The sequence below is a fragment of the Fopius arisanus genome, unplaced genomic scaffold, assembly GCF_000806365.1.
Source record: "Fopius arisanus strain USDA-PBARC FA_bdor unplaced genomic scaffold, ASM80636v1 scaffold00003, whole genome shotgun sequence".
In the NCBI taxonomy this organism is placed as follows: Eukaryota; Metazoa; Arthropoda; class Insecta; order Hymenoptera; family Braconidae; genus Fopius; species Fopius arisanus.
Genome location: NW_011887742.1, coordinates 1,465,738 through 1,478,362, shown reverse-complemented (window position 1 = coordinate 1,478,362; position 12,625 = coordinate 1,465,738). Strand labels below are relative to the sequence as shown.

Below are 12,625 nucleotides of genomic sequence, written 5' to 3'. Positions count from 1 at the left end.
TGAGACGTGAATCGTTGGAGCCTAGATGAGGAATCAACTGGATCCAAGAATGATGAACCCTATACGTTCGTGAATGTAAACAACTTATAATTATAGACAGTGAAGCACATGAAAATCTCAATTGGCATGTGTAATGTCTATTTCTGCTCTGCAGAACTCCTCCATCAGCTATGATCGAGGACAATCCTCATCATTGGATTAACAATTGCTTATCCCTGCAGGACAATCAAGTCATTCCTTCATGAATATTAACAACTTTCCACCGAGAATTCCAAAGGAGCTCTCTCATCCCAGATAATTCCCTCTTCGTCACCTCTTCGTCACCTCTTCGTCATCTAGATCAAGAATCTTTCCCATTAATTTTTCTCAATGACTACCTGATGAAAAATCCCAATTCGAGTAATAAAATGATTTTTCCAGAAATGATAATTCCCTAGAAACATCCGATCTTCCCCCATTGAACATTTTTTATTTATTTAAAATTGGAATCCAATGAACTTGAGGTGGAGTTCATCCCCTGAATCTGGATCCTCAACTTTCCTGAGGAATCGTCTGATGAAATCGCAGAACTGATGAATAATTCTCTGGTCAATCAACTCCTAAAATGACAATCGAGCAAAACGATCGATCACCAGTCTCCGATATATTTCCACGTTCTTCCATCACCAGGAGTCAATGCTCGGTAGCCGTTATCTTTGGTGAAAGCCCCACACTCGTGGATTCCCAGTGTGTTAGGTGATCGAACGGAATCGAAGTGAATTAATGCGCATTGCGCGTACCACAAACAACCCACATATACTTCGTGGGTCTTGTTCAAGTACATGATTTTCTCTCAAAGTGTACATACCTGTATTTGTACATACAGATCCAACAACTTGGTAACACGTCTTTAAGGCCGGATCAACTGGACATATAACACGTGCGTTACGCCAGTCGAGCGAGAGCAACGTTACACTAGTCGTCAGTGTAACAATGTTTCTCACTAGTTTGACAATTCTCTTATTCGTTATTTTATATATCGTCCAAAAAATACTCCAAACGTGCGCAAATTCAAGAGAAATATCTGAAGTAGTCCCAAAGGGAGTGGTACATTCACTATTTTTCCCAAATATCCATTAGGAAATACGAAATAAATCCATCGTCTTTCAATTTCGTTTTTTTCTTTTAATTTTGGAAAAATATTCTCTTTCCCAGGAATTTCATCGAAATATCGAGGGAATACTAGTACTATCAAATCACGTGGAGATATTCTTTCAGTAGCGATCCAGTGAATCGATTCAATTCAATTTTACTATTGACCAATTTACTGCGAAAATCTTACAATCTAAGAAAATATTGCGAGATTCTAAAATTTTTGTTATAAACTTTGTTGTAGAGCTGATTGAGAGTCACCAAAAAAGTTTCTACAAAAATTTCGCTACCTCTCCTAGCTTTGGAGATATTATGGAAAAATGTATCGAATAGCCAAATCGCCTTGACTCCTTTCAAAGAAATAAATTTTCGTATATAAATATTTTTTAATATCAAAAAAATTATTACTATAATTTATAAATATTTCTCTGAAGTGAATGTACATTGCAAAGATACAAATAAAAATATTTTTTCATCTCAATTTAATTGCTGTAAAAAAGACTAGAAAGAGAGGAGCAACCGATTGTGCGATTTTTTTTTGTTGCTGATTAACGACGAATTGTTAATGAAGGTGTTTGTTTGCAGGCCCGCACTGAGGAGCACTTGGCTCAGGAACAGGCGTGGTTGGCGTCAGAACGTGTCTGGCTACTTCACAGAGGTGGATTTACAGCGGGCAGAAGATGCGGTGCAGGCGATCCCGACACTGGAAAACTCCGGGTGCGGTTGATACCCGGTGGCGAGGAGCTCCTCGTCGACGAGGAAGACGTCGAGAAGGCAAATCCACCCCAATTCGATAAGGCCGAGGAACTCTCGCAGCTGAGATTTCTCAACGAATCATCTGTTCTGCACACACTTCGACAGAGATATGCGAGCAACCTCATCCACACCTACGCTGGCGACAGTATGATTGTCATTAATCCGGTCGCACCATTGGCAATCTACTCCGAGAAGGTATTAATTAATTGTCCCCATCTTTTTTTCAGGGACGGAGGGAATTAATTGTTGGAATAAAAAATGTTGGAATAAAAATCGTTAAAGAATTGTGAATGGAAAACGAAAAAAATTTCAGGTGGTGCACATGTTCAAGGGCTGCAAAAGCGAGGACATGCCACCTCACATATATGCAATGGCCCAATCAGCCTACAGGGGAATGCTGGCGACGCGACGTGATCATTCCCTAGTATTTTTAGGTCGCAGTGGCTCGGGCAAGACCACAAACTTCAAGCACGCCCTGCACTACCTCGTGCTGGCAGCTGGTACAGTAAACAAGGTATAATTTGCCAACTCTTCAGTCAATCATTTTATACTCCATCCCATAAATTCATGAATTACTTAATTTCAGATTCTCACGATCGAGAAATTAAACGCTTTATTCACGGTTCTGGAAGCCTTTGGTAATAGCAGAACCCATATGAACTCGAACGCAACGAGATTCACCCAGATTTTCAGTCTGGACTTCGATCAGTCAGGTCAAATAGCCTCAGCGTCTCTTCAGGTTCTGCTTCTCGAGAAATCGAGGATCGGTAGGAGACCAAATGGAGATCCCACATTCCACGCAGTTTATCGGCTGCTGGCTGGTGCTGAGGGGGCCCTCCGCAAGGAATTAAATCTGACGAATCTAGTGGCTGAAAATAATCCCTTCATAACTCCACTGCAGAAACACGAGGACAAACAGAGGGCCATGGTGGAATTCAATCGTATAATTGCGGCATTTAAAATTCTTGGGGTATCGGAAGCAGACGAGAAGGTTGTGTGGTTGGTTCTAGCTGGGATCTATCATCTCAGTTGTGCTGGTGCTGTCAAGGCTGGCAGTGGATCACAGACAAGATGGCAGTTTGCCAGAGTTGATTGTGCTGAGAGGGCAGCCAATCTCCTGGGGACAACAGTCGAGGAACTCAGCAGAATCGTATTCTCCTCGAGTACTGGTGGTGGTGGCAGTGGTGGAGGGACACCCAACGGAGGAAGGCCCACCCTGAGAACTCCCAGTCCCACAGACAGTGGAAAAGACACGTCTGGACTGGATTCACTCGAAGGACTCCTCATTGGATTGTACTCAGAAATTTTCCACTGCATTGCTGCACTCATTAACAAATCTATATCATCATCATCAGTCCACACTGTCTCATCGATGCTCCTCTGTGATGCTCCTGGCTTTCAGAATCCTGCCTCCTGTGGACGTCAGACTGGTGCTAATTTTGAGGATCTTTGTGACAATTATCTGCAGGAACGTCTGCAGGCCCTCTTTCATTACACTGCACTTGTGGCACCCAAGGATCGCTATGCCCAGGAGGGAATTGATGTCAATTACGAGGAGGATTATGATGAGAACTGCATTGGATCGCCAAGGGCTCTGGTTTCTCTTCTTGATAGGGGACAACAGAGTGCTATGCTCAGAACCAGTCAGAGTGATCTCAGGCAGACTGAGAGAAAGGGACTACTCTGGCTCCTCGATGAAGAGGCTATGTGCTCTGGGGGCAGCGATGAATCCTTCATGGATCGACTTTTTTCACTCTATGGAGACAGGGATCATCAGCTACTGCTCAGGAAAGCTCCTGGAAATAATGAGTTTGTCCTGCAGCATCTCCAGGGGACCAATCCAGTTTTATATACTGCCACTGGGTGGATCAGGGCCACCAGGGAGAATACTGTCACCAGGAGTGCCATCACTGTTCTCCAGGAAAGCACCAGGTGAGAATTTATTGTTTTTTTCCTCGGAGTTGTTAGTAGGGATTGGAATTATTTACTTTTTTGAGGGTCAATGGATAACTTAAGGCGTTTTCGGTGTTTCAGGGAAGATGTCAGCAGATTGTTTGTCCAGGCCCGTGGTGCTGGAGTTTGTGGGGCACTCAGTGGATCAGTGCCTGGGCTTGAGGGCTCCCAATCGCTCAGGAGAGCCTCCAGTATTAGAAGAACATTTACTGCTGTCAAAAGGAAGAATGCCTGTTTGCAAGTCAAGTTTACAGTGGTGAGTTTTTTTTTTATTAGGAGAGGAAACGAATCTCTTGAATAAGATATTGAGTCTTATTTCATTCTTCTGTACAGTTATTTACCGGTTCTTAAAAAATCACAAACACACATTCAATTCATAACATTTGCAGTGGCTTCTTTTTTTTTTCTCTACTACATTTATTAATATAATAATAAATAACTAGGCCTCAGACTCGCGCAGTTGCGCACGTTCATGGAGAATTAACGGTTTAGCACTGAAAATCAATCATAACATAATTTAATTGAAGAGGTATCTTATGTAATTAAACCTGACAAAATACAAAAAAAAAACGGGGTTACTCTCCACATCTTCTGTGATCCTGTTACAAAACTCTCATTTGATTGAAGCCAAATCGATCATTGGGCAAGAATCGAGCATTGAATGAAAATTGACTGATCGAAATTGAAGCAAATTAATAACCCATTGCTCTTTCAATACAAGTGGATAAATAACGATGGGAGTCCTGTAATTTAATAAGAAAAAAATACCTTCATTTACTTTATGATGTATTTTTTAAAAATATTCTTCACTGTAAAAGCAAAATGATGAATTGAAAATGATTTATTTTCCTTTTACTTCGTGTTCGTTTGTATTCCCTTAAAAGTACTAATTGAAAAATTCCTCTGGACTTTGCAGGATGGTCTCATCGAAACTCTCAGAAGGACTCGCGTGAAATTCGTTCATTGTCTGCTTCCTCAGCACAATGCGGGCTGCACCGACAATAAGAGCCTTCTGACAGTGAAATCGAATCAGAGTGAGGACAGTATAATGAACGTACCTCTCCTCCGTTCTCAGGTAAGACCTTGGCAATTTTTTTTCCAGTACGTGAGTGATTGAGTGCTCTGATACCCATTTTATACCCCTTTTTGTCATCAGATTCGGGGTAGTCAGATTATAGACGCTGTACGGCTTCATAAAGTTGGATATCCCAAGCACATACCTCTCAGTGAATTCAGGCGACGATTTGGATTGCTCTCTAATGATGCAAATGCACGCCCTGGAAGTCCTGTTGCCGATGAACGCAGAGCTGTTGAGGATATGCTCCTGTCCGTTGACGTTGATCCAGCATCATATCGCGTTGGGCAGAGTCAGGTGAGTGCTATTTTTTTCTCATCCAAGTTTTCAAATCAAGTGAACGAGGAGTTTAAAGAAAAGTCCCAATTTATCTCGGAGCCTATAGATTTTACGGGGAAATATCAGACGACTTTTCTTGTTGAAAATTTTATCAGTGTCCAACTTTTTCATTTCCTGAGATAATTCCAATCAATCGAATAATGCGATTTTTCAAAATCATTCAAATTGAATTCGCCATTTATTATTCGACGTTTTCAATATCACACCTCTAAAACGGCAATCTAAATTATTTCTTATGCAACCGAAAAGGCAAAAAAGAAATAATAATTCGTGAGATGACAATAAAATCGTGATTACATTTCCACCTGGAAAATGGATAATTACGCCTTGATATAAGGCCATTTATCACTCGAAAGCGATTCGATTTTTCCATTGAAAAATATTTTAGTGACCGAAAATTCAGTCTCAGAAGATATTCATGAATACCCCCTGATGGGTTTCCCTCATCAATCACCTCCATGAATGAATTTTGATTTCTGAGTACCAGGATGGTCTGGTCAAGTGGAAAAAAAAAATGGTATAAAAAGGTAAATAAATATTAAACGTCCCATCCCGAACTTTCACGTGGCCCACATGTGCGTCTACTGTTGCTGTACACGTTCGCCAAACCGTTCCTCGGCCTCGTTTGCTCCCGATCAAATTGATGAAATTTATCAAAGAGACATCAAAGGAGTGGAATGTCACTGGTTGATTTCGAGGTGCATTCTTGCCCTTCCAGCCGAGAGAAACGACCGATTCATGTTATATCATCATATATCACGGGCGGTCATGACCAATCAACCGTGCAATGTTGATTGATTAAATCGCAGACCGCGAATATGACATACTGGTGAATAATAATAATAATCTCACCAGTCGCATTTTTGCAACAATCGAAATGGCTGTTGATTATCTTCACAGATTTTTAATCAACCGCTAAAGTAGAAACTAAATGCTGGGGCTCGTAATGAATGAGTTAATGAATATTAAATATTATTATATAAAGCGTGACGAGGCCTTTTCGGTGATAATAATTTAGTTTTTGATTATGATCTTCGGATATAGGAGAGGTGGCGAAATTTTTATGAAATTCTTTTTTCTCGTTCTCATTACATTCCACAAAAAACTCGGTACAAAAATTTCGATATTTCTCTTCAGTTCGGAGATATCAGAAGTGGAAATTTTTGATAACGACAAAGTAACATGAAATTTATTGAATATTCGGATTTTTCATTTTGAAATTTATATTGCACGGGAAAAAAATGAAAACATTTTCTCATTAATTAATGAAAAAAAGTTATTCATAATTCTCGTGTTATTCATTCACAAAAATTCTACGCATATTTTATTATCGTAGGGATTTGAAAAGAATATTCAGAAAATTTTTGATCAACCTGAAAATTAAAGTTGTCATTGAAAAATCAATTTGTCCCGAATTTTCGAACTTCCCGAAGGGAAGTGATAAATTTCGGGAGTACTTTTAATTGGAATTGAATTCATCCTCGCATAATGAAAAATTGAAATGAATCGGTAACTGAAATTTCGAGAAAACTCCTGATTATTTTGAGCCCTCGACTTCTGACTGAAGAATTTTTTAGTTTTCACATCCAAAGTACATGTTTTTACACGCACTGTTTTCCATCAAGTCTGGAATTTTCTCGGACGACACCTGTGGTAACTTCACGCCTGAGACCCGAACGAATCGACTTGGATTCGCTCAATATCCAAGCTGTCGGCAATTTAATTTATCATTTCGCCGAGTCATAGAGGGAGCGATGAATTTATCACCTGTACATCCGTATCGATGAAATTGAACTGAAAGAAGTACGACGACCTGTGTGTACGGTATCGGCCAGGAGGAGAAAGGTGCATCCGACAGGCGGAAATACCAATGGCCAAGTCCAGCACACTGTCTTGACCTCTATTTCGAACTTTGTGAAATCCAGAGACAACCACGGGTTTTATTCACCATGGTGAATTCGCCCCTTGGCACTGCATCCTCGATTTCCCGGTTAACTTGTACTGCATACTCAATGATACTTTTTCTTTCGTTCCTCCTGTATCGGTTTACTTGGTAGAATTTGCGAAATTGGATCTCTGCGTTGTCAGTTGTATCGGAGAGGATGGAATTGTAAGTCTCATGGCTTTCAGACTAAACCCTCGATACCTTGTTAAGAAATTTCTCGTTTCAACAAACCTGTTGATTTTTTATTCATTCAAATGAGTCGCCGAGAGGTATTCATCATAACATGTATTCTTCTTCACCGCATCCTTGCTAAATTACTATTGGCATTTTATTCCAAATTCTGTTGAATTCTCCAACATTTTTTTCACTTCCTCCTCAAAAAATCAGTTAAGGTCTTCAATTCTCTCGTCATTCTCCATTTTCAATGACATCTGGCACTGAATTTTCTGTCTATTAGAAATTTATTCAATCTTTCAATTCAGTGAAATTTTAATTGCATTAAACAATCCGTTATAATCCATTATTATTCATGAATGAAAGATTTTTTGATTATATTTAATTAAAACTTAATCAAAACTCGTATAATTGAAAATTCGAATGACTAACTGAAAATTCAAGAAATTTTCAACCGTGTAATCGCATTATCGAGGAATATCTTTTGATGTACGAGAGATTGCTATTTTTTCTGGGAACCTTTTTCACAGAAAAAAATAAGAGCTACCAAAAGGGTCTTGTCGAAAATTTCCATATTTCTGGAAGATTCAGAAATATCAGACGAAATTCATGCTAGAAAAATCCGGAATTTCGCACCAACACTCTTGGGTCTTTGAATCACAGATTCCATTATTTTCTCTAAAACAAACACTCGATTCGGAATTATCTTGTCCTCCACCTTCATCAACGCAAGGCGGAGGAATGATTCTGAAGAAAGCATTCCTTTCCCTGTTACGCAACCATTCCTCTATTCTATTATTGTCAATTTATGAGCATGAGCTTGTCATTCTGTAATATGTGACGATGAAACTGTTGCTGAGTCGAACATTTCAGTGTCCAATTCACATGGAAGACGAGTCGAGAGAGATTTGTGCGCACAAGAAATTGCAAGGCGATACTCGAGGTTCTTATCCCTCGAGGGATAATATTTATCAGAAATTTAAATACATATTTTTTTCCAATCGTGATATTTCTTCATTACCAAATTATTAAGTTACCGGATTTTATTTTATATTTACACTCCCCCCAGACATTTCAGGAAAATTACAATAAAAATTAGGTAATAATAACTCCAGAAAATAAAAACCGGAGGTATCGGATCAGGATGTCAAAAAATTTTTGGATTTTGGGGGAAAATGTGATAATAATTTTTAGACGAGTTACACTCAATCGCGTTGAATTGAAAATAAATTGGGGGTGTTTGAAGATTCTTTGAAGATTCTTTGAAGATCCTTCAGCCATTCAGTTTTACAAGCGTTTGATCTCTTGGTTATGCCTTCAGACAAATACCGATGCGAAAGTTCTGCGTACAGAATGAATAATGAATGATTGAGGTGCACACGCCTCTGAAAGTTTTCGGAGAAAACGCGCGAGGGGCGGAATGATTTTTACGTGCAGAAAGATAAAAGCCGAGATGAATATCACCTATGAGATCATTGACTTGAAAGAAAATCCATTTTCTACATGTTTTCTCTAAAAAACGCGTCAAACTGTAGACAAGAGTTGAAGGCAAACAAGTTGACTCATTCTCATGTTCGATTTTCGGGGAATTTCTCGGATTCTAACGCAGATAGCTAAATTTTCATTAATATCTTTCCCGTAGGATATAATAAGCGCTACAAAAAAGGTGATTATAAAAAATTCGCTATCTCTCTTAGATCTGGAGATATTCCTCGAAAACTTGGTCATTTGCTGGGGTGACCTGTTACTCTTCACCTCTGGATCTGATTTTTTTTCCTTTTTACTAACAAAATTATCGAAAATTATGTTTTGTCTGTTGGAATCTTTGTGAATGCACTTCATGCCTCACGATTGCGTCTGAGAAGATATCTTTTACGCTCGTTTCATGGCTATTTGATTTGTTTTTTCTCTACGCATGACGTGGGTTCTATTCCAGGAGGAAAACAGTTCTCGCTGGTTTTTATCACCGGGGATATAAAACAAACGAGTTCATTCTCATCGCCTGTATGAGTGGCCATTGGGGAAACGGCAATGTGGGAATCATACTCCCCAGGATGATCATGTTCTTTCCTGCGGGAATGCCAAGAGAGATAATGAATGTTTAACAACTTATCGCAATTTGGAAATTGCATTTCTGTGGGGACAAAAAAAAATGATTACTCCCAAGAAAAATCCTGGGACTCAAATGTCAGGATTTTCTACTAAATTCTTTGAGTCTTCACTACCAAAAAATCTTGAGATTCAGCAAAAAAATTGGAGAAAAAAAATCTCCAAATTCCCAAATCAAAAGCAATAAAGTATTCAATTGAAGAGGAGAAATCCTCACTATTTTTAATAATCAATTTAATACGTGAGCTTGAATTCCCAACGAACTGAGACATCACAAAACTAATACCTGGAATTCCATTAATAAATTTGCAGAATAATTTTCTATTGCATATCTCATTGTTTATTCACCTCGAATGGAATAATCGACTGCAATAAACTCCTCGTAACTTTACGGGTACCTACGATTTGTTACAAAAACATTTAGCAATTGTCAACGAACAATGGAAAAATCCGGGGAAGTCAGCGATCGTAGTGGAAAATAAGAAAAATCAGAGGGAAACAAATAATGGCAGTGATAGTACCTGAGATTCTCATTTTGAAAACATTTGAAGAAGATACCAACGCATAAACTCAAAGACTGCGGGAAATAGCATAAGTACGGGGTATTTTACGCATCTCAGCACGTACTCGTGATGAGGCCCCATCAGGCCCATGTGGATCCTACCTTCTGGGTGTCGTATTAACCGTCCAACCGATTATGGTCTGACAGACGTACATGTATGCAGTTATCATCCGGTGTATATAATACTGGCTTTTCTTTTTTCCTCTCTCTGCTTGTGCTTTAAGCGGTTGTGAACGAACATCGCGGGAAACAGTCGTACATTCTGAAAAAAATTTATTCTACACAAGAATTGATATTATACCTTTTGGAAAATATTTCTCCAGGACAGCCATTTCTAACGTAATTCTACACGTAATTATACGTGTAATTACTCATTATTCTTTAGATGTGTCATTTCATTTTCTAGATTTTTTATTTCATTTTCTAGATTTTTTATTTCATTTTCTAAATTTTTTATTTCATTCTCTATATTTTTCATTTCATTTTCTATATTTTTCATTTTATTTTCTAAATTTTTTATTTCATTTTCCATATTTTTTATTTCATTTGCCAACTCAATTGTATTTTATTGCATTACTTTTTTTTTAATTTTCGTTTCTTGATAATGAAAATATTTATAATTCTGGAGGAATTTCAAAATTTATTGAAATTTCACTCCCAATCATCTCTGAATTTTCAATTCTCTCAGTTTGAATAAAATTCCACTTGAACGGTCACGAATTTTTTTATTCATTCGAAAAAATTCATCAAATCAAATATAAATAAAATACAAATTATCGATATCACGGTTTTTTCCGGGTCTTATGGAGCTGAAAATAGAGAATAACTAGAACAATTAAAAAATTTCACGTTCACTTTGTCGTTATAAAAAATTTCGACTCTTAATTTTCCAACAGTGTATCACCTTTTTCACCTGCGTATCATCCAAAAAATCTCGGAATAAAAAAACCTACTAAAGGTGAAAGTACAGAGTTATTGGGGTAACTCTCTGGCTCGCCACGAATTTTTGGACCCATTTCTTATAGCTGTTACGATGAGAAACGACCTTTCACTATTACATTTCCGAAGCGATATAATGATCATAACTTTTGGGCGTTACCAGTGTTCCCCCCAATGTCATTAACAATTCTCTCTAATTTTTTACGTATGCCCGGCTAATTAATTCAAAATACAGCTATCAACTAATTTCACCCTGAAATTTTCTGGTAAACAGATCAAACGCTTTAATATTCTCTAATAACTCTATAGACAATCGGAGAACTGATGGATCACTATATTCTTGATCCAGCCACACCATAAAATACTGTTAGAATTTTAACGAACCGTTTATAATTTCTTAATGTTTTAATTTATTCAGAAGATGATTAGAAGATCACTTCTGATGCTTGCGATCTCAAAAATATTCTCTGCTACTGCACGGGGAATATTTTTTGTTTATATTTTGAAAATTATATTGAAAAATATATGGAATCGGCAGTTCACATAGATCATAGATCATAACGGCATTAATTAATTAGATCGTGATCCCTTCTCGATTCTATCATATTTTTGGAACATAAAATTAATGCGACTAGCATATTCCATATAAATACCCGTATCATGACACTCGGATTAAATCCAAAAAAATTTTCTGTCACAAGACTGTCATATAACGGTCATAAATATGTCATAAAGGAAAAATAACGGTCATTTTCAATTAGAATTGATTTTTCAATAGAGAATTGATAATTTTGTTCCCCGGAGGTACAGATTGCCAAAATATATCTGCCAGTAAATAATCTATGAAGCCTTCCCGAATTTTCACACACGAGTAAAAATAATTAATCGTAAATAATTCAGGTACAGCGGCGAATCATTCGATTCAAAAATAGATTCCTCGAAATATAATATAAGTTTCTTCATGACATCTGCAACGAATTGACTGCCAGTTGCGCCCACCCATGACCCCAGGTCTCCCCTCGACAACACGAGCAATCATAGCCCTGAGATCTCTTGGAGAAAAAAAAAACGAGTAATGGCCCGAAGCTCAGGATTGAACTTCCGGCTGTGATCTCGTTCTAATACCTCCCCGAGTGCTCAATCTGTACCATCAAGATAAGGTATTCACTTGCAGCCCCCGATAATCGAACGGCCATCGTGTTATCATCATCTAAAAAACCTCAAACCTCTGGTATTGAGATAATCTGCAATCTGAGAGCGTTGAAAATGACCGTGAGGCAGTGAAGATGGTGAGGAATAATAGAAAGAAAAGAATGTCCATGGGTTTCTTGGTGGTAGCCGACCGGTTGTCCCGATCCAAGCCAACTTGTTATTTCTTCACAACATTTTCTTCATCCATTTCCTCCTTTTGTACTCTACCTGTTTATCCTCGGATCGAGCCTTGCCTCCAACTTTTAAAATAATTCAGAGACAATATTAGTATATGTCACTTGTTCCTCGGCTGCCGTTGGAGTTGGCTCAATACGTATGTTCTTGCTCCATCTCTTTCACATCTTTCACATCTTCCACTTGTCCCCCTTGTCCCTCTTATTCTTCTTATTCCTTATTCCTCTTATTCCTCTCCCTTCTGATTCGCTTGTTC

The 12,625-nt window shown here is 38.2% G+C and overlaps 1 protein-coding gene across 1 annotated transcript in view; it reads left to right on the top strand.

The window, feature by feature from the left end:
* Mhcl (Myosin heavy chain-like) overlaps positions 1–12,625 on the top strand; it is a 40,981-nt gene that overhangs the window by 16,917 nt on the left and 11,439 nt on the right. The window contains exons 3-8 of the mRNA XM_011309593.1: positions 1,717–2,082; positions 2,201–2,401; positions 2,474–3,819; positions 3,922–4,096; positions 4,757–4,915; positions 4,997–5,212. Of these exons, the coding sequence (XP_011307895.1) occupies positions 1,717–2,082; positions 2,201–2,401; positions 2,474–3,819; positions 3,922–4,096; positions 4,757–4,915; positions 4,997–5,212 (2,463 nt within the window). The remainder of the gene's footprint in view (positions 1–1,716; positions 2,083–2,200; positions 2,402–2,473; positions 3,820–3,921; positions 4,097–4,756; positions 4,916–4,996; positions 5,213–12,625) is intronic.